The sequence below is a fragment of the Hyperoodon ampullatus genome, assembly GCF_949752795.1.
Source record: "Hyperoodon ampullatus genome assembly, chromosome: 3".
In the NCBI taxonomy this organism is placed as follows: Eukaryota; Metazoa; Chordata; class Mammalia; order Artiodactyla; family Ziphiidae; genus Hyperoodon; species Hyperoodon ampullatus.
In genome coordinates, this window is record NC_136916.1 from 177,139,452 (window position 1) to 177,161,238 (window position 21,787).

Consider the following 21,787-nt stretch of genomic DNA (forward strand, 5'->3'; position numbering starts at 1 on the left):
GGTTGAATTCAAGTATCAGAATGTATAATGGGGTTTCCATGTTTTGATCATAATCGACCTCTTTTTTTTAAATTTATTTATTAATTAATTATTTTTGGCTGCTTCAGGTCTTCGTTGCTATGCACGGGCTTTCTCTAGTTGCGGCGAGGGGGGTACTCTGCGTTGTGGTGTGCAGGTTTCTCATTGCGGTGGCTTCTCTTGTTGCGGAGCGCAGGCTTCAGTAGTTGTGGCGCATGGGCTCAGTAGTTGTGGCGCATGGGCTTAGTTCTCCGTGGCATGTGAGATCTTCCCGGACCAGGGCTCGAACCCGTGTCTGCTGCATTGGCAGGTGGACTCTTCACCACTGCACCACCAGGGAAGTCCTCGACCTCTTTCTAGTTTGTTTTATTTCTTCTTGGACATGCACATCCTGGTCTACAAGTAGGATGTGTGCAGCTGAAGCAAACGGAAGCGGTAACAGATGCTAAAGGGCACAGAGAGGTGAAACCACAGGGATCTTCTGAAATTAGCAGCGGTTTCTCTATTTCTGTGTCCCTTTCTCTTCTCTGGTAAAACATCCCTCCTGTAGGAGTTTTGGGGTGAAGTTTTAACAAAGTACTGAAAACGAATGACTCAGTTTTCAGACTTGCTAACGTTTGGAAGGATTGGAGAAAATATTTATAGTTGTGTTTAGCATCTTTTCTTTGGAGTTTGCTGCTTCAGTGGGAGAATTTTCTGTCCGTGGTAGAGGTATGTGTAAAGCGAGCGCAGTTGATGCTGTGATTTCGCTGCACTGGGGGCACTGTGTGCCCGAGGGGACGAGGCTCGTCCAGCTAGCCCCACCCGCCCTGGCCCCGCCTCTTCCTTCAGAGGACCCTCTCTGCCCTTCCTTTGCCCCCTCTGCCTCCAGAGCAGCCCCTGCTCTTCCCTAGCCCGCCCAGTCTCCTGGCCTCCCATAGGGGAGCCTCCAGCTGCCTCTTCCTGTGTGGACTGGCCCATCTGGTCTCCGGGGTCGTTTACTCTGCCTGGATTATAGCTTTTCCTGGAAAAGAGAGAAACTAGGAAAACTAAGACTAATATGACTGGTAAATGGCCAAACGAACACTTAAAAACTTACTTTAAACTCAGCTGCTTTGGGTATTTTTAGCTATATGAACAGAAAAAAAACCAAAATAGGGCTTCCCTGGTGGCGCAGTGGTTGAGAGTCCGCCTGCCGATGCAGGGGACACGGGTTCGTGCCCCGGTCCGGGAGGATCCCACATGCCACGGAGCGGCTGGGCCCATGAGCCATGGCCGCTGAGCCTGCGCGTCCGGAGCCTGTGCTCCGCAACAGGAGAGGCCACAACAGTGAGAGGCCCGCGTACCGCAAAAAAAAAAAAAAAACCAAAATAAATATGCAAACATGGTAACAGGTAATCCCATGAGAATGCCATGCTCGCAGATGCTGCCAGCGGGCACAGAACTTGATGCTGCTTTACACATCCAGATCTTTAGAGAAGTTCACAGCTAGCGTCAGGAAGGCTTGCGCTGGAGAGGCGTTAGGGTTAGAGAAGTCCCCCACCCCTGCTGGGCCTTCCATTGACTCGTCTCAGGACACCAGCAGCGCGCAGGGCTCAGGGAGAGCTGCTGTCACTCTCTGCTCCCGTCCAGGGCGGCTCTGGGTGACCCTGGATGCTGCTCATACTTCCTCCTCGGCTGGCGTAGGTCACAGACACAGGGGATGGAGATGGCAGAAGGAGTGGGGCACCCACACCCCGAAGCCCAGCTCCGCAGGTCCAACCAGCCGCCTGCTTCTAAGAATTTTGGGGTGTTCTGAAGACCGTGCTCCCTCCTGACATAAAGTACCAGACCTCGGGGGCAGTTAAACCACCTTCCTCTCCCTGCATTCGGGGCACCACATCCCTCCCCACATCCTGGTGAGCGAGACCACACGGAGACGCGACACGGCACCCGGGACAGGGAGCTCAGAGCTCCGTGTGCCACACGTGAGACACAGTCGCGTCTGACAGTCCCGGTTCTTTAATAAGAGAAAGAGAACAGCGTTGCCAGTTACACGCTTAGTGTCTAGGAGGTCCCTGCTCCTGAGGATGTTGCCAGGGGTTCATGCTGAGGCCCAAGTTGAGTTCTGCAGGATGCGTGCAGCACAGGCAGCGACATCCCCTCCACGATGCTTCCCAAAGGAGGTTTTCTTCCCATGGAGAATAAAAATGTCAGTTACCAAGTATGTCTGATGATTCTGTTTATGTTTAAAAAAAAAGTAAAATTATGTTCGGGACTTCCGTGGTGGTCCAATGGTTAAGAATCCGCCTTCCAGTGCGGGGGACGTGGGTTTGATCCCTGGTCAGGGAACTAAGATCCCACATGCCATGGGGCAAGTGGGCCTGTGTGCCACAACTATGGAGCCTGCGGGCCACAACTAGAGAGCCTGTGTGCTGCAACTACAGAGCCCACGTGCTCTGGATCCTGCGTGCCGCAACAAAGAGCCCACGTGCCACAACAGAAGATCCCATGTGCCGCAAGTAAGACCCGACACAGCCAAAAATAAGTAAATATTTTTTTAAAATTGTGTGTACATTGAAAAAAATCTATAAAGATATACAGCAAAATGATAGCCGTGGTTATAGCTGTGTGGTGCTGTTGTGGCTGATTGTTTTTCTTCCTTTAATTCACTTCTATTTTGTGAATATCTTGCAATGAACTTATATTACTTATGGAGTAAGTTCATAACTGAATGATCTAATAAGAATCAGTCTTGGGAAATAATCAGAAATGTTCCCAAAGCTCTTTGTTTGTATGCTGTTTATGACAGTGGAAGCTTGACTGTGTCCAGTTCAGACAGTGAGGCTGCATAGGGGAGTGAAGCAGGGGTGGCACCCGCCCTTATGAAGAGTCTGCTTAGCAGATTATCACAATGACGGTTATTATAATAATCACGGCTGGGGACTTCCCTGGCGGTCCAGGGGTTAAGACTTGGTGCTTTCATTGCCAAGGGCCCGGATTCAATCCCTGGTTGGGGAGCTAAGATCCGGCAAGCCACACGGCGCGGCCAAAAAATAAATAAATAAATGAAATGCATAGGCAGGGCATTACAACAGTTGTTATGGCTTTATCCTTTATGTTCTAGAAGCTGGGGCAAGATGGCACACGTTAGGTAGAAAAATGGGAGCCATAAAAAAGACCCAAATCAAACTTTCAGGGATAAAAGTTGTAATCCCTGAGATGCAAATACCCTGGATGAGATCAGCGGCAGTGTAGACACTGCAGGAGAAAAGAGTGGTGAGCTCAAAGACACAGTGATAAAAAGCTTCCAAACTGAAACAGGGAGAAAAGAGACTGGAAAAAACATGCAGGGCATGAGTGAGCACAGGACAACTTCCCGTGGCCTAATATAAATGTAGTCAGAGTTCCAAAGAAGAGAGGGGGAGGTGACAGGAAAAATACTTGAGGAAATATGGCTGAAAATATCCAGAACTTGATGAAATAATTGTGTTGAGTGAAGAAGTCAGGTGGAAAAATAATACATATTATAATGATTAATTTACATGAGATTTAGAGAACGCTGACTCATCTGTAGTTCCAGAGAGCAGTGGTTGCTCGGGGACCTCTGAGGGCAGCAGGATTGGAAGGGGTCACGAAGGAGGGTGCGGGGTGGTGTCAGCAGTGCAGACATATGGCAGCGAGGATCAAATTGTACCCCCCCTCCCTTTTTTTTTGGCTGCGCCACGCGGTTTGTAGGATCTTAGTTCCCCAGCCAGGGATTGAACCCAGGTCCCAGCAGTGAAAATGCCGAGTTCTAACCACTGGACCGCCAGGGAGTTCCCACAAATTGTACGCTTTAAATGTGTGTGTTTTATTATATGTGAGTCATAGCCCTGTAGAGCTGTTGAAAATGTATCAGACAGTAAAAAAGTTTAAAGGAATGCGAGAGTGCACGGGGCTGTGCTGGGCGCTGCAGGGAAGCAGGGGTGAGGGAGGCCGTCCCTGGAGGGAGATGAAGGAAGCCAGGAAGGAAACCCAGGTCACCAGGGGTTGCCAGCTCTGGCTCCCGTGGACGATGTAGTCCTTGAACTGGGCCTGGCAGACCCAGTGGGCACTTCCACTGGCCAGCAAATAATTCATTTGGCCCAGTGTTTCTGAGTAGGGAAAAGTGCTGCTCCGTGGTGCTTTGGGCAGGACAGTTCGTTGTTGGGGACAGTCCATTCTTGGGGACCATCCCGAGCCTGGTGAGACATCAGTTTCTTGTGCCTCTCGGCTCTAAATCCTAGTCGTACCCGGCAAGACCCTCTGGGAGGGTAGGATGCAGGACGGGCATCATGTGACAGGGGAGACTCAAGAGGTCCTTGGGCTCAGGTTCTGGGGGGGTTGGCCCTTGGCCTGGAGAGTTTGCCGTTGACTCCAGGGGCAGTGGGTGTCCCCAACGGCTGGGGCGCGACAGGCTCTAGGTGAGGAAGGCCTGCAGTGAGCCGTGAAACTCTTCGGCCTGGCTCCCTGGATCCAGAGTGCACGTCTGTGAGACGCAGGGCTGGGGTGGCAGGTGAGTGGGGACCCCGACGCCAAATGTTTGGGGCACAGGAAGCCAGTGTGTGTTGGGGTCCAGGCCTTCTCTCGGTGACGAGACCGGCTGCCCCCGTTGTGCCTGCCAGCTCTGTTGCTGACCCGTCAGGTCTCGCTGACATGGCGGGAAGGTGTGGTGGCATTTCCCCCTCAGCAGCAGGGGACAGTGCTCGGGGCCACAGCGGCCTCTGGGGCTCTGCCAGCCAGGACCTCCAGTGTCAGAGTCTGCTATTTGAAGTCAAAAGAACCTGAACTAAGTTATTTTTTTCCATTTGAGACCAAATGACCTTGGGCAAGTTGTCCAAACTCACTGGCCCTTCATCTCCTGACCAGTAAAGTGAAGAATCCACATCCACCTGGGGACCGGCTGAGGTTCCTGCTGAGAATGTCCAGGCCTGGGTCCCTCCCCTGGAGATCAGCTCAGCGGGATGGGGCTCAGGCATCTTGGTTGGTTGGTTCTTATTTTAATCAGAGTCACACACGTAACTACACAGGTTGCACGTCAGCTGGTTCTACAGGTGTGCTACAGGAAACGCGTCTCCCCGCCCCTCTTCTCCCGTCTAGAGAACTCCTTTCTTTTGGCGTCATCTCCCTGAGTAACTTCCTAGGGAGCTGCGTCTCTATCCTTCTAGCTCTAGGGGTTTTCGGTTGACTCCTGCTGGAAGGGAAGGGTGCCTGTCCCCCCAGCCGTGCGCCCGTCTCCCTGCCTCCATCCTCGGGAGCTGCGGTGCTGTGATGGGGAGCACGCCCTTCAGAGCTGAGCCGGGCAGTAAACTGCACTCCGTTTGCTTGTCCGCACGACTCTCTGTTTTCCCTGGGCTCGATCGTTGTCTTTTTTTCCCATCTGGTTTTCTGTGTTTTACATATTCAACCCCAGACTCTCCCTGCTAGCTGTGCCCGTTTCCCTTCCGTACACTTGGACATGTGGGCTCCATCCCATTCTTCTTGGAGTCATCTGTCCTGGATGCTTTGGCCGGCCCTCTGGCCTGATCACTCTGTCTTCCTGGGCTCCCTTTGCCTTGCTCGTGCTTTGGATCCCTTCTCTCCTGGATCCTGTGTCTTCCTCTTTCTGTCTCTTTTTTTGGTGGAGTTTATCCTCCGGTCGGTTCCTGAGAAGGGTTTATAGAGGTAACTTTTGGACGCATTGTGTGTCTGAAAGTCTTTGCCCACATCCATCCTTGACCTTGTATGAGTATAGCAGTCTAGGTTGGAAATAGACTTCCTTTAGAATTTTAAGGTCTTCTTCTGTCATCTCCTGGTGTCCAGTATTGCTGTTGAGAAGTCTGAAGCCATTCTGATACCTGATCCTTGATACTTGACCTGCTTTTTCTCTCTGGAAGTTTGTAAGATCTGTTTGTTCCCAGCGTTCTGAGAGCAGAGTGATGTGTGCCTGGGGGAGCCTGTTTTATCCTCGTGCCAGGAGCCCTTTCAGCCTGGAGCTCACGGCGTTTGTCTTGGGATGTGTCCTGTTCCCATGCTGGCAGTCACCTTCTGGCCTCTGCCCCTCCCATCTCTGTGTGCTCTTTCTGGGCGTCCTGCTTTCGTACTGTGGACTTCCTAAAGTGGCCTCTACTTTTCTTACCTTTTCTCTCCTATTTCCTTTCTCTTTATGTTTTTATCTTCTTTATCCTGCAATCCCGCTATTGGGTTATTTCTATAAAAATATACACACACACGTACATACACACACACACACACACACACAAACATACACTTTTTTTTGGCCACACTGTGAGGCTTGTGGGATCTTAGTTCCCTGACCAGGGGTTGAACCCAGGCCCTCGGGAGTGAGAGCATGGAGTCCTCATCACTGGACCGCCAGGGAATTCCTCTGTGATTATATTTTAAATTTCTGGACGCTCCTTTTGCTGTTTCACAGTGGTCGAGTCTTCTCTTGCCCTCAAGGATGTTTTTGAAGTTTCTTCCCATGCGTGGTCTCCGTGTCCCTTGAGTTGCCTGCTTTCTGTCTCTCCGCTGTCTTCTCCACGCAGAGACTTTCCGTAGACGTTGGTGACCTTGGTGTAAGCGGGGGGCCCACAAGCATGGCTGGGGCCCCTGAGCGTGCGTGAGACTTGCTGGCTGTGGTCTCTGCATGGCGATCGGGCTGCGTGGTTTGCTGGGGGGTCCCTGCTCTCAGCTGCTGAGTCCTTTCCTGCTCATTCTCCACTTTCCAGCCTCCAAAGTTGTGTGGCACTTTTCTCCTCTTGTCATTATCCTTGTGAGATTTGAACTTAAACAAACAAAAAAAAACCTCTTCCACTCTCGCTGTAGTGTTGTTTCTTTCAGAAGGGACTGCAAGGATAGATGCGTGTGTTCCTTCTGTTATCATTGCCCAGGAGGCTGTGGGCTTTTCAAAGTTCTGCAGGTGATTCAGACACACACCCAGTGCTGAGAGCCATGGTGCAGGTCCTCCCTTCCAGCTCCACACTCATGGTGGTAGGGCTCCTCAGAGGATGCCCCCTCCCTCCTGTCCATTTCCCTTTGATCCTCTGCGCGTCTCTGAGTGGTGTCGAGTTGTCGGTGGAGCTCTCTGTTACACACTGAGTCGTTGACGAACACAGTGGTGCTGCCTGCAGGTGAGGGAGAAGACCTCCAAAAACGGAGTCTAACGCTGTTGGACGGAGCGGCCCCACTTTGAGGGCAATTGGTTTTCTGCCACTTCTTTACTTTTCTCCCCACGTCGCCTTTTTTCCCATGGCTCCGTTTGAACACCTGTTGTTTTGAGCTTTCATCCCCTCAAGCCCTGTTCCTAAGAAACATTAGCCTTCCCTGGGGTATTTGACCCTAAACCTTTCTTCTCATTCCGGAAGGCTGTGACCCCCAGTCCAGGGCCGCCAGGGTACAGATGGGCCTCCCCAGCCCTGCAGCAGTCCGCTCACCAGTCTCTAACACCCGATGACCCAGAGGTTAAAACAAACACCCAGGGATCTGTCCCAGCTGACAGGTGTGTGCGAGTACCAGGAAGGGTCTGCATGCGGTCCCAGGGGAGCAAACCACAGGGTCACCTCCAGGGACTTTTCCCTTCTGGGCTTTGCTGCTCTGGATGGCCAGCCCCAGGCTGCCTGGGCAGCAGCCGGTGAGCAGGGCCTCAGCACCAGGCATTCAGTTGAGCAGCTGAATGTGAGAAGCTCTTGGAGGCACCTGCGCCGTGGGATAGAGTTTCTGCAGACCTCGTATCACAGCAACGCTGGAGCCCTGCTGCTGACCACAGGCACAGTCGTCCAGGCTGGGGTCCGCTCCCCGGTGGTGAACAGAAAGAGCGATCACGGCCGACCTCACCAGCCCCTGCTCAGGAAGAACGGAACGGAACAGCTGCCCGGGAAACCTGTTTCTGAGTGTTTTTCTTTAGCACATCCCCCTGCAATTAGCAGATGCTGTGTCTTGCTGGATTCAGACCAGATGCGGGGGCCGAGGAGATTGCAGGAGCCGGCGCAGGAATCCCCAGGGGGGAGGTCCTCTGGCTTTGCAGTCGGCCAACTAGAGGAAGAAAGCAGCAGAGGAACTTTGCTCCCATCCAGAGCCCGGCATCTGGTGGCCTCACTCAGCTGGGTCAGCAGTTTTAGCAGTGCAACTCATTCTCCAGATAAAATCCTATACTTCAGCCAAACGTGTTCCACCAGTACTAGCAGAGCTGCTCCCGTGCACCTGCCCTGGGTGCCTGCCACAGGGGTCCAAGGCAGCGCGCAGAGCGGGGCTCGCAGGCCTCGGGGGAGACCACTGGGCGGCACGGCAGGCCCAGGGCAGCCAGAACTGCTGTGTCCCAGACTCAGAGCGTGAAAACCTGGTAGGGGAGCCTCGCAGGTCACCTGCTCGTCCTCCAGAGCCCAAGGAGGAGGGGATCTGCCCCGGGTCACACGCTGAGTTGAAGGCCGAAGTGTCTGAGAGCCTGCTGGTACTTTAAATACAGGCTGTTAGCACTGGTGTCCAGGATTGAAGCTTATGTGAAACGAGAAGGAATAGACCAGAGGCAGCTCGAGGACCCCCTACAGGAGGAAGCGCGGAAGAACTAAAACGACCAGACGGACCTCAGGAAGGGCAACAGCTCTGGGGCCACATGCCCAGGGACGGCCTGAGGGCTTCCCTACAGCAGCCTCGGGGTGCTCGGCCCAGACCCCAGATCCTCGAGGAAAGGCAGAGTTCACGGCGTGACACAAATGTTAGGTGGATTCAGGGTTCATTAGGACAGAAGGAGGGCACAGCCTGGAGGGGGAGGGAGGGGATCAGGAAAGCGCGGCTGGCCACCGCGGGGGGGTTAGGGCTTCTCTCCAGGAGGCATCTTCGCGGTGGGGTCTGTGCTGCTCTGCAGGCTCTCCGATTCATCCACCTTGGTGTTCCTGAAACATTCCTGCTGAATTTTATCGAAGGTCACATAAAGTCCATACCAGAAGGATCTGTCTAGATAAACATTACCTTTGGCTGCAAAATTTTCAATTTTTTTTCTTTTCTCCTGGATTTATTCACATTCTGGCTGAGGGAAGTGTGTGTGTGTGTGTGTGTGTGTGTGTGTGTGTGTGTGTGTTCCTTGGGACAAAGGCTTAGTCTGCTACAAGTCTGGAGAACTCTGGTCTGAGCCCCAGAGCCATGGGCAGGACCCTCACTTCTCAGCCTGAGTTTTGTCAGTTTTCTCACCCAGGATACGAGGGGGTTGGGCTTAGCCCGTCTCCTGCATCCCTTCCAGCCCCAAATCGGTTTTGGTGAGCCCTTGATTCAGAAAAGCCAGAGCTTTTTAGTAAGAGGCTGTGTTTTCTCTTGAGCTGGAGTTGGTTGTGCTGCCCTCCCTCTCCTCACGTGGGGTTCCTGAGCCTTGCTGCCCCCGATATGCCAGTTGCATGAGGGTTTCTTGAGCAGAGGCTCTGTGAGACTAGCCACACTTGGAGCTTTGCGGGCTGTGAAAATGGAAAAGCGTGACGGATTCCGAGTCTGCCCAGCCCCTGGGGGAGTGGGGTATGGGGGGCACACTGGGGAAGGCCTGGTGGGATGAGCCTGGATGGGGCCCCTTCAGGCTGGGAGATGGGGCAGGGGGTCCTTCAGGAGGCCAGTGAAGCAGGCAGTTTGTGAGCAGGGAGGGTTTTAGCAGCAGCCTTGCCAAGGGGAATCCAGAGGTGGGGTGCAAAGTCCTGTTTGCTTAGAGCCAAAGCCCAGCGCTGTTGGGCCTGGCCAACCGTGAGGCCAGAAAGGGGGTGCTGCTGGGAGAGGGTGCAGGGCTATGGGGCGCGGGGGTTACCCTGCAGGTAGCAGGGACCATGGCCAATGGTGCAAGACAGTTACATGCCCAGTGCAGATTATCCTGCAGCCCCAGGTAGGATGGAGACCAGTTCAGAGGCCCCTGAAGCAATTGAGGCCACACACCACAGGGGCCAAGCTTGCAGTCTCACGAAATTGGGTAGAAAACCAATGTTAGTGAAAATAGCTGAGGGAGGGGTGGACGACCTCTGGGTTGCACACTTCTGCCTGCCTCAGCTGCCACCAGTGGAGGGGCGGGTGACCGGTGACCAGAGCCATCAGCTGTATCTCTCCATTGTCTGTGATTACCAGAGTCATTTATCCTATGAGTGTGTGGTCTTTTTTTTTTTTTTATTGGAGTGTAGTTGATTTACAATGCTGTGTGTTAGTTTCTGCTGTACAGCAAAGTGAATCAGTTATACATACACATATATCCACTCTTTTTTAGATTCTGTTCCCATATAGGCCATTACAGAGTACTGAGTAGAGTTCCCTGGGCTATACAGTAGGTTCTTATTAGTTATCTATTTTATATATAGTAGTGTGTATGTGTCCATCCCAATCTCCCATTTATTCCTCCCCCCATCCCCTGGTAACCACAAGTTTGTTTTCTACATCTGTGACTCTGTTTCTATTTTGTAATTAAGTTCATGTGCATCCTTTTTTTAGATTCCACATATAAGTGATATCATATGATATTTGTCTTTCTGTGTCTGACATACTTCACTCAGTATGACAATCTCTAGGTCCATCCATGTTGCTGCAAATGACATTATTTTGTTCTTTTTTTATGGCTGAGTAACATTCCATTGTATATATGTACCACATCTTCTTTATCCATTTCTCTGTCAATGGACAGAGAAATTTAGGTTGCTTCCATGTCCTGACTATTATAAATAGTGCTGCAGTGAACACTGGGGTGCATGCATCCTTTCAAATTATGGTTTTCTCCAGATATGCCTAGGAGTGGGATTGCTGGGTCATATGGTAGTTCTGCTTTTAGTTTTCTGAGGAACCTCCATACGGTTCTCCATAGTGGCTGCACCAATTTACATTCCCACCAACAGTGTAGGAGGGTTCCCTTTTCTCCACACCTTCTCCAGCATTTATTGTTTGTAGACTTTTTGATGATGGCCATTCTGACCGGTGTGAGGTGATACCTCATAGTCATGTTGATTTGCATTTCTCTAATAATTAGTGATTTTTAGCATCTTTTCATGTGCTTTTTGGCCATCTGTATGTGTGGTCTTCAGAGCGTGTGGTCTTACCACAGCTAACTTAGTGACTGTAGTCCAAATTCTTGGGGGAATATACGAGACAACTTGGAGTCAGAGTTAACAAGTACTGCATGTACCTCGAAAACAAGCTTGTCTTGATTCCAGGAAACACAGAACCTGTCACATTTCCAGTTCATGTTATCTAAACTCAGCTGTATTTTCGCTGCATCTGGCAGCTAAGATGAATCCCTTAACCTGAGAACGGTCACTCTGGGCCCCCAGGCCGGTGCGCACAGCAGCAGAGCCTTTGGAGTCCCGGTTTGGGAGCAGCCCATCCCGTGGAAACTTCACCCCTTAACTTCAACATCTCAGTTTGTAAATTGTGGAGAGTCTCTCAGTTAATGGGAGAGAGTAATGGTGTGTCCTGTAACACTGGTGTTACTTGTTCATAATAATGAGTAACAAGTGCTTATCTTTTGAGAACATGGGGTGTTTACAGTCACGAGCAGCCCCTTTGATTTGTAAATATCAAAGCAGGTTGGTGGCTGTGATCTGAGTGCTTCCAGAAAGGGGGTGTGGCTCCCTCCCCATCACCCGCACTGCAGCTCATCTTTAAAGGACACTTAAAAATAAGCAGAGGGGGCTTCCCTGGTGGCGCAGTGGTTGAGAGTCCGCCTGCCGATGCAGGAGACACGGGTTCGTGCCCTGGTCCGGGAAGATCCCACATGCCGCGGAGCGGCTGGGCCCGTGAGCCATGGCCGCTGAGCCTGCACGTCCGGAGCCTGTGCTCCGCAACGGGAGAGGCCACAGCAGTGAGAGGCCCATGTACTGCAAAAAAAAAAAAAAAAAAATAAGCAGAAACAGGCGCACACCCACACACACTCACACACTTGCACACGTACACACACACATACTGTCTCACAGACTTTGGAAGCACACCAAGATTATACATAATTTTTTAGCATTTCCAAATGATTTTAAATCTTAAATTCCTTATTTATTCCATTTTACAAATTGCATCCTTCTTTCTTTTTTTCATTTTTATGAAGTTTTGAATATGAATAAACCAAAATTCTAGGCTGCCTGCTTTTTTTTCTCATTGAGATTTTTATTGTGAAAACTGCAGATTCACATGCATTTGTAGGAAATAATAGAGACCCTGTGTACCAGTCTCCCCCAGTGATGACATCTTGCAAAACGATAGTACATTGTCACAACCAAGGCCTGTCTACTTTTTGTTTTTTAAAAAATTGTGGTAGGGGCTTCCCTGGTGGCGCAGTGGTTAAGAATCCACCTGCCGATGCTGGGGACACGGGTTCAAGCCCTGGTCTGGGAAGATCCCACATGCCGTGGAGCAGCTAAGCCTGTGCTCCACAACTACTGAGCCTGCACTCTAGAGCCCATGAGCCACAACTACTGAGCCTGCATGCCACAACTACTGAGCCCGCATGCCACAACTACTGAGCCCACACACCTAGAGCCCGTGCTCTGCAATAAGAGGAGCCACCGCAGTGAGAAGCCCACGCACCGCAACAAAGAGTAGTCCCCACTCGTGGCAATTAGAGAAAGTCCAGCACAGCAACGAAGACCCAACACAGCCAAAAATAAATAAGTAAATAAATTTATTTAAAAGAAAAAAAATGTGATAAAATACACATACATAAAATTTACCATCAGTGGCATTCAGGGCATTCACAACGTTGTGTAACTTTTATCACTGTGTGATTGCAGAGCAGTTTCATCATCCCAGAAGGAAGCCCTGCACCCAGTAGCAGTCCCTCTCCGTTCCTCCCGCCCCCCCAACCCCTGGCAACCACTAATCTGCCTTCTTTCTGTATGGATTTTTCTCTCCTGGATGTTTCATATAAATGGAGTCACACAATATGTGGCCTCTTGTGATTGGCTTCATTCACTGAGCATCATTTTTTTTTTAAATATTTATTTATTTATTTATTGGCTGCGTCGGGTCTTAGTTGTGGCACATGGGATCTTTCGTTGGCTCTCTAGTTGAGAGGCATGGACTTAGTTGCCTTACGGCATGTGGGATCTTAGTTCCCCAACCAGGGATTGTACCAGCGTCCCCTGTATTGCAAGACATTCTTAACCACTAGGCCACCAGGGAAGCCCTGAGCATCATGTTTTTGAGGTTCATCCATGTTGTATCAGTATCAGTACTTCATTCCTTTTTTTTTTTTTTTTTTTTTTAATTCCTGTACGCGGGCCTCTCACTGTTGTGGCCTCTCCCGTTGCGGAGCACAGGCTCCGGACGCGCAGGCTCAGCGGCCATGGCTCACGGGCCCAGCCACTGCGCGGCATGTGGGATCTTCCCGGACCAGGGCACGAACTCGCGTCCCCTGCATCGGCAGGCGGACTCTCAACCACTGCGACACCAGGGAAGCCCCTCATTCCTTTTTATTGCTGAATGCTATTCCATTGTATGGATAAGACCACATTTTGTTTACCCACTCATCAGTTGGTGGACATTTGGGTGGTTTCCGCTTTTTGGCTGTTGTTAAGAGTGTTGTCATGAACATTCTGTAGCTTCTGTTTGAACATCTCTTCCAGTTCCTTAGGTATATATCTAGGAGTGGGATTTCTGGGTTGTATGGTAATTCTATGTTTAACCTTGGAGGAACTGCCAAACTGTTTTCCACAACAGCTGCACCATTTGACACCCACAGCAGCATATATGAGAATTCCTGTTTCTCCATATCCTTACCAATACATGTTTTCCATTTTCTTTTTTTAGCCATCCTAGTGGGTGTGAAATGATGCCTCACTGTGGTTTTCATTTATATCTCCCTAAATGACTAATGACGTCGAATATCTTTTCATATGTTTGTTGGCCATGTGTACATCTTCAGAGAAATGTCCATTCAAGTCCTTTGACCTTTTTAAAGTTCAGTTGTCTTTGTTTTTTTTTTTTGTTTTTTTTTTTTTGCGGTATGCGGGCCTCTCACTGTTGTGGCCTCTCCCGCCGCGGAGCACAGGCTCCGGACGCGCAGGCTCAGCGGCCATGGCTCACGGGCCCAGCCGCTCCACGGCATGTGGGATCTTCCCGGACCGGGGCACGAACCCGTGTCCCCTGCATAGGCAGGCAGACTCTCAACCACTGTGCCACCAGAGAAGCCCCTAAAGAGTTTTTAATTCTAGATACTAGACCTTTATCAGATGTATGATTTGGAGATATTTTCTCCTATTCTATGGGTTTTTTCACTTTCTTTATGGTGTCCTTTGATGTACAAAACTTTTTAATTTTGATGAGGTCCAATTTATCTTTTTTGTTATTGGTGCCATATCTAAGAAACCATTGCCAGATTTAGCTCTTATATTAATTAATTTATTTACTTATTTATTTACTGGCTGCATTTTTGGTTTTCGTTGCTGCGCATGAGCTTTCTCTAGTTGTGGCGAGCGGGAGCTACTCTTTGTTGCGGTGTGCGGGCTTCTCATTGTGGTGGCTTCTCTTGTTGCAGAGCACGGACTCTAGGCGCTTGGGCTTCAGTAGTTGTGGCACGTGGGCTCAGTAGTTGTGGCTCGTGGCCTCTAGAGTGCAGGCTCAGTAGTTGTGGCGCACGGGCTTAGTTGCTCCGTGGCATGTGGGATCTTCCCGGACCAGGACTCGAACCCATGTCCCCTGCATTGGCAGACGGATTCTTAACCACTGTGCCATCAAGGAAGCCCTTACGTTTATTTTTGATCCATATCAAGTTAATTTTATATACCGTGTGAGTTAAGGGTCCAGCCTCATTCCCTTATGTGTGTGCTGTCCAGTTTTCCTAGCACCATTTGTTGAAGACTACCCTTTTCTCATTGAATGATCTTGGCAACCTTGTCAAAAATTACTTGGCTGTATAGATTTTTTTCTGAACTCTCAATTCTATTCCACTGATTTACATGTCTATCCTTATGTCAGTATCACACTGTTTGATTACTGTAGCTTTATAATAGTTTTGAAATCAGGCAGTGTGAGTCTTCCAACTGTTTTTTTTTTTTTTTTGCGGTATGTGGGCCTCTCACTGTTGTGGCCTCTCCCGTTGCGGAGCACAGGCTCCGGACGCGCAGGCTCAACGGCCATGGCTCATAGGCCCAGCCGCTCCGCGGCATGTGGGATCTTCCCAGACCAGGGCATGAACCCGTGTCCCCTGCATCGGCAGGCGGACTCTCAACCACTGCGCCACCAGGGAAGCCCCCAACTGTGTTTTTTTTTTCAAGATTGTTTTGGCTGTTCAGGGTCCCTTGTAATTCCATACAAATTTTAGGATCAGCTCTTCCGTTTCTGTAAGAATACCAGGTGGGATTTTGGTAGGGATTTCACTGAGATCTGTAGACCGCGTTGGGTAGTACTGCCTTGTCTACTTCACAGTGTGGAGCACTGTCTTACAGCAGGTAGCGCACAGAGGAGGGCTTGTTTAGTCACTTCTGGGCTCCAGCCCTGAAGTCTGATGTGGAAGGTCTGGCCCCAAGCCCAGGAATGTGCCAGTTTAACAAGGTCCCCCACGAGTCCCAGGGACTCCAAGGTTTGAGAACCACTCTGGCCTTACCCACCCATCTTCCCTAGGGAGGGGTCTGAGGTTCAGCAGGAGCGAGTTTCGTAGTTTGAAAATGGCCAGTTTGTGGGCAGGAGTGGTCTTCACAGCTACTTCCTGTTCAGCCCCTCTTGGCATTTTGGCCCTGCTTGACCTCTGGGAGTAAGGTCATTGGAATTTGTTCCAGGTGACTTTTGTGAAGCAGCATTTCTTGGGCCGAGTTCAGGAGCTCTCGCGGTGGCAGAGGATGGGTGACGTTTATGGAATCTCCCTGTCTTTTCCATACTGCCTCCGCCTTAACCCCTTTTCTCCCAGAGGCCAGGGTGTGTGCCTGTCTGACCTGCACTGAGTCCTCCATTCGGCTGGGAGGTCCTCTTGTTCATTGCGTCCTGTTTCTTGCCATCAGACCTCGGATGGATACATTTCCAAACCTCTCTCTGTCTGAACACCTCTGCTCTCCGAGCCCTGGGGCCCAGCAGGCCTTGCTGGATCTACTGAGGAGGCAGACCTTGCAGGTGGTGGCCGGCCCTGCCCTACCGCTCCAGCCTCGGCCCTTCAGGCCGCGCTCTCTCCTGTGCATACGCCCTTGCTCCCCGGCACACGCCTCCCTGCCCTTTTCTCCTGGTTCTTTCCTGGTCATCCTTCAGGCTCACCTCGCCGGCAGCTCCCAGGGCAGCCCTGCCTGCCCGCCTGTCTGACCCCAGGTACGGGCTCTCGGAGCGCCACGTTCTTCACCTCTGTAGCTCCCCTTACCTGTGGCAGCCTTACATGTCCTCGTGTGACTTTGATTAATGACGTGTCTCTCGCCAGACTTGAAGATCCAGGAGTCAAGAAGATTGATCCCCAGCACCCAGCACAGTGCCTGGCACGGGGCAGGCGCTCAGCCAAACACCTGCTGGATGGTTGGGGTTGGTGGGAGGTCGGTGGAGGCATGAGTGGGCGGGTACGGTGATGGGTGGGTAGGGTGAGCAGTGACCGGTCGATGATGGCTGAGTGGCTGGCTGGCTGGCTGGCGGGCGGGCGGGGAAGCACCAGTCAGTGAGTTTCCAGAACCTCCTTCCTCTCCACTTTATCAGACAAACACTCCTTGGGACCTGCTGTTTGACTGTCCTTCAGGACACACAGGTGACTGAGACACCTGGAAAAGACGCAGAACATCGCCAGGGCCGTGAGCCAGTGTCCCAGAGGATGGTGGCAGCGTGTGGGGCGGGCGGGGGCGCTGCCAGCTCTTCTGTGCCGCCTCCCGCCCTCCCGGGACAAGGCCTGTCTCTGAGGGAGAAGTTCTCTGCTCCTCTCCCCGCCCCCCACCCCCCAGCGGCCCCTCCTCCCACCCTGGGACCTTAACAGCCGGCCTCCCTGCGTCCCTCCCTCCCCAGCGAGCTGACTTGTCCAGGTAGCACCCAGCAGCCTCGTCCTGCCCTGTGGCCCTTCTCCTCTTAACCCTTTGCAGTCTGGCTCAACGGCCCCGGCTGTGCCCTCCACCGCCCCTCTGCAGGCCTCCAGGGGCTGCTGATGGGCTCATTTTGTGTTCCTCCTGACCTCTGAGTAACACTTGCTACCACTGCCCAGCCCGTCCCGCCGCTTCTTTATTATCCTGTTAGTTAAAGTGTTTTCAAAGAGCCCCGCCCCCGCCTGCCCACCCCCACTGGACACCAGAGCGACCAGGGGCATTTCACATGCCGAGGCCTGGGCCCTCAGGGTGGTTGGCGTGAGCAGCCCGTGCTGAGAATCAGAGCGGGGACAGCGGCTCCTGGGTCCTGCCCAGCGCGCCCAGCCGAGCTGTCTCTCGCCTGGATGATTCCACCAGCTTCCAGCACGGGACTCGCTCCTTCCAGCTCCCCTGAGGGCGGTCCTCGCAGCAGCGGTGTCCGCTCACGTCACTCCTCTCTCCACGCCTCCCTTAGCACGGAGTCTGCTGCCTTCTCGCCTCTCCCTCCTCACTCACCGGCCTCCAGGCTGGCGCGCCCCCGCCGGGGCGGCAGGGTCAAGGACCAGCCCCGCACCCCATTGCCGCGGTGTTCCCCTGGCCCCTCTCTTCCCGTCACACGACGCAGCCCTGGTGTGTTTGCCTGGCCCACCCCAGTGGAATGCAGGCTCCGTGAGGACAGGCGCGTGGTTTGTCTGCAGGGGAGGTTTCCCCGGCGCCCAGCGTCCGAGGTGCTCAGCGTTTGCTGAGCAAACGACCGCGTGGCTTCACGGGGAGGTGTGTGTCCAGGAAGCAGCCGATCCGAGAGCTGCGGGGGTGGCACGGTGTTCCGCGGAACCCGGCCTGGGAAATGCTGCAGCATGACACCCCTCGTAGGGTGTGTCCATACGGGTGCCTTGCTCATCCTCGTAATGTGCAGTCAGCAACGTCCCTGCTTTTATTCCAGCTGCTCCTGCTCTCCTGTCCTTTGAGAACTGGCTTAGGTCCTTGCCCCTCCCACCGCCTCCCATGGGAGCGAGGTTCAAGTCCCGTCCTGACATCATCGAGTTTGGGGGCGGGGGTGGGGGGGAGCGGCTGCCGCTCATGCCCTGAAAGCCCGCCGAGCTGTACACTTAGGATTTCTGTTGTTTTTTAAAGGTATGTGACCCTTCGGTAAAAAGCTATCCTTTTATTGGATGAGAACAAGTGAAGGGCTGGGCTCAGGCACCGTCTCAGAGGGAAGCAGGGAGCCTCGCGTCCATGCCCCCAGCACTCTGGGATCCAGGGAGCTCAGCCCGGGCAGGTGTAGCTCCCCTGGCCAGGAGCTGTGTGGGGTTGTGCAGGGTGGGTTGCAACCTGCCCTGTACACGAGGGCGTGTGGGGGAAGGGCAGGCCGGCCGAGGCCCCGAGAAGGCAGGGGCGTCACGCCGAGGAGTTCCCGCTGTACTCTGGGCAGTCGGGAGACGTGGCAGCGAGGCAGGCAGGCAGGCAGGAGGGGTCCCACAGTGTCTGGGCAGCCTGGTGACTGGCGGGTGGCAGGCAGGACCGTGCCCAAACCGGGCAGTGGGACCGGGGGGCCAAGGGGGTCCAGGTTCAGAGCTGTCCAGGAGATGATGGGAACCCGAGGAGGGAGAGGAGAGAGAAGGGGCACCGGCCCGCCCTGGCCGCCCAGTGGCGGTTCTCCTCCGGCCCTCCTCCTCCTCCTCCTCCGAGGGCTTCTCCCCGCCCGCCGGCTCTTCCCTGCCTCCACATCACAGCGTCTTCTCTGTCTTCCCACTGCTCCACTGCCTGGAAAGTTCGTGGCTTCGAGCAGCGCTTTACTCCTCGTACCTCTCAGGACTCTGGGGCTGGGATGCGGGCGGAGTCCAGCATGGACCGCTCCTCTCTGCTTCACCGCGGCGGGGCCTCTGGGCCGCGCACACCTCTCTCCCCTCCGCGGGGCCTCCGCACCACAGACTTCTCCACGCCGGCTGAGCTCTGAGGGGAGAAGCTGACGCTGCCTGCTCCTCGAGACCAGGCTCGGCCCTGCCAGTGGGATGCTTCTGCCATGTTGTTTTGGTCAAAGAAGTGAGAGGCCGGATTCCAGGGGAGGGGCACAGACCCCCGTCTCCGTAGAGCCGAAGAAGTCACAGCCACACCAGTCATGGGAAAGCAAAGAGCGCTTTCAGTATTTATGTTCTTGCCTGAAAAGCATTTAGGATGCTCCTCAGCTGAGAGAGCCCACGAGCTCTGATTGCATCTCCCACAGGCACACAGGGCGCTGTCAGCCGCGTCTGTGCCCAGCATGGTGTGCCGATCGATCGCAGGGCCTCCATCCGCTCCCCGCAGCCCCTCGTCCTCTCTGAAGCAGTGTGGGGAGTGGGGGGGATGCTGGGCCTAGGGCGCCCCTCCCCGAAAGCAAGGCTGAGCAGGCTCACTGGCCTCCTCGCCTGCCGGTTCCTGTTTCCTGCGGAGCTTGTGGCAGCTGTGCACAGTCGGCCTGGCTCTCGGCCTGGCCCTGTCTGTATGACAAGCAGAGCAGAAGAGGGGGGCTCGGGGGCATGAGTGGGGAGACCCATGTCCACAGACACCCGCCTCGACCCTCCGCAGGCTGCCCAGCCGCCCCTGATCGAGCCCCCGGGCTGGTCCACACGCCTCCCCCCCGCGGACCCTCTGTCCCAGCGCTCTCAATGGCAACTGCAGTTTTTGGTGTCTTTTACCTTTATAATTTATAAAATTTAACTTTTCATTTTGAAAACCTTTAGACCAACGGAAAACTTGCAGATTTCAGTAACTCCCATAGCCCCAGGTCCACCCAGAGTCCCCCACTGCCAACACTGGGCCATGTTTGCTTTCTCTCCGAGCATGAAGCTGTGAATAGGGGCTTGTGAGGACCCTCAGAGGCCAGGCCCCGGCCTCCTCCCTTTCCCCTGCGGCACCTGCCGTCTGTCGCTGCCCGTTAACGCAGCCCGGCCCTCCTGGCCCGGCGTCCCGCAGGTCTTCCCCCCGTGTCTTTTCCTTCTCCTGTCACCTGGCCCATCTTTGTTCCCCAGGACATGCAGCACTGAAGAGTTGGGCTCCCTGCTTGGTGGGAGGTCCCTCGGCCTGGGTCTTCGGGGCGTTTCTGTCCCTGTGAGGCTGCGCTCTGGGGACAGGCCTGGTCTCCCCATGCCCTTGCCCGCTGCTCCTGCCGTGCTGGGCTGCCCTGGGCGGTGCGGGACCTGCCCTCCCCAATCATGTGCGCCCACCTCCTTCCCTGAGGAAAGGCTCTTCCTGCTTCCAGCCCGCCGGTGTCGCCCTGGTCAGCGTCCACTCCAGCCCCAGCGACCAGATGCTGTGGGCCCTAGACAGCAGGTGGAACGTGCATGTCCGAGTTGGGATCACCGAGGAGATGCCGGTGGGGACCGACTGGGAGCACGTGCCAGGTAGGGGCGCTGGGTGGGCGGTGGCCACTGCGGCCACACTGGGGCCTGGTTTGTTTCCGAGGCTCTGCTGAGGCAGGTGACAGCAAGCGTCTACCTCAGTGTTCCCCAGCATGGGCACCCCACAAGCAGAGTGCCAGCCCGTGTCCTTGGGGTTCCTTGTCGGATGACCGTTTCCGGACCGCCTGGGCTCTGGTCCTTGGGTCTTGGGCTCTTGCGGCCTTCCCGGCCCTGCAGACAGGGCGTCCTTTCCCTGGGCTTCCGCTCGGTGCCCAGCCAGGAGGAGAGCAGGCTTGCGGGGAGGGTCGGTCCGTCCCTTCCGCGGCCGGGGCCAAGGGCAGACAGATGCTCCGTTTGCCTGCAGGGTTGCAGGCCTGCCAGCTGGCCCTGAGCGCCAGGACTGTGTGGGCCCGCTGCCCCAACGGGGATCTCGCCCGACGGTACGGCGTCACCGACAGAAACCCTGCCGGAGACTACTGGAAGAAGATTCCCGGGCACGTGACGTGTTTCACAGGCAGGTGCCAGGGCGCCGGGGCTCCCGTGGATGACGTCAGTGGGGCTCTGGTGGGGGGCTGGGGCGGTGCTGCTCCCACGGGGCTGGTTCACCCAAACGGGAGCCCATCCCAGGGTCACACCTGCCGGGGGCCACGCAGCGTCCAGACTCTGCCAGGGTCTCCCGGGAAGAGGACGGGGCGCCGGGCCACCCCCTTGAAGGCTGAGGAAGCCTAGGCACCGGTTGGGGGGTGCCCGGGGCCCCACCGCTAGGCAGCGCGCGTGCAGTTGTGGAGCCAGGCTGGGGAGTAACGGGCGTGCGGCTGGCTCTTGTCCCCGCAGTGACCTTGTCAGATGAGCTGTGGGCAGTGGGCCCCCCCGGCTCCCTCCTGCAGCGGCTGACTAGGACTTTCAGCCACTCCTGCGGCGCCCCGAGCAGCCAGGCCACCACCCCCCACCCCGAGGACCTGGACGACGAGTGGGAGGTCATCTGAAGGGGCTCTCGGCGGGGAGGCCGCCGAGACTCGTGTGGCGGACACGGGCGGTTTAGAGTCACTCGCCCTTGGACACACCTCGCCCGCTCTCGTCAGACACGTCTAGCCAGGTCGGACGCCCCGCTCTTGCTTTCCTCCGTGTTTGTTTCCGTCTCGTTCCAGAACCCACAGCCTCGGCCGAGAGGTCCGGAGCCGTTGCTGTAGCAGCAGTGCCTCTGAACTCCCGCTGAGGCCGTCCCCAAGTGGGACGGTGGCTGCTCCAGTTGCATGCACTACGGTTACCGCTGTCTGCTGCGGTCACCTTCCCATCACTGACCACTCCCAGGCCCGTGGAGCCCAAGGTCAGTGCCGTCCACCTGCCGAATGTGTTCCTGGGATGGCTTCGTCTCCACCACAGGGTCCCCCCACCTCCTCTCTGAGACACAGGTCCCAGCGCCCATTCCCTGCTGGCCACACCAGACGGGAAGCCAGCTGTGCCAGGATGGGGACACAC

The 21,787-nt window shown here is 54.5% G+C and overlaps 1 protein-coding gene across 1 annotated transcript in view; it reads left to right on the plus strand.

The window, feature by feature from the left end:
- TECPR2 (tectonin beta-propeller repeat containing 2) overlaps window positions 1-21,294 on the plus strand; it is a gene marked incomplete at both ends in the record, with an annotated part of 81,837 nt that extends 60,543 nt beyond the window's left edge. The window contains 3 exons of the mRNA XM_079700367.1: window positions 20,170-20,311; window positions 20,673-20,822; window positions 21,143-21,294. Of these exons, the coding sequence (XP_079556493.1) occupies window positions 20,170-20,311; window positions 20,673-20,822; window positions 21,143-21,294 (444 nt within the window). The remainder of the gene's footprint in view (window positions 1-20,169; window positions 20,312-20,672; window positions 20,823-21,142) is intronic.
- Window positions 21,295-21,787: the final 493 nt, after the last annotated feature.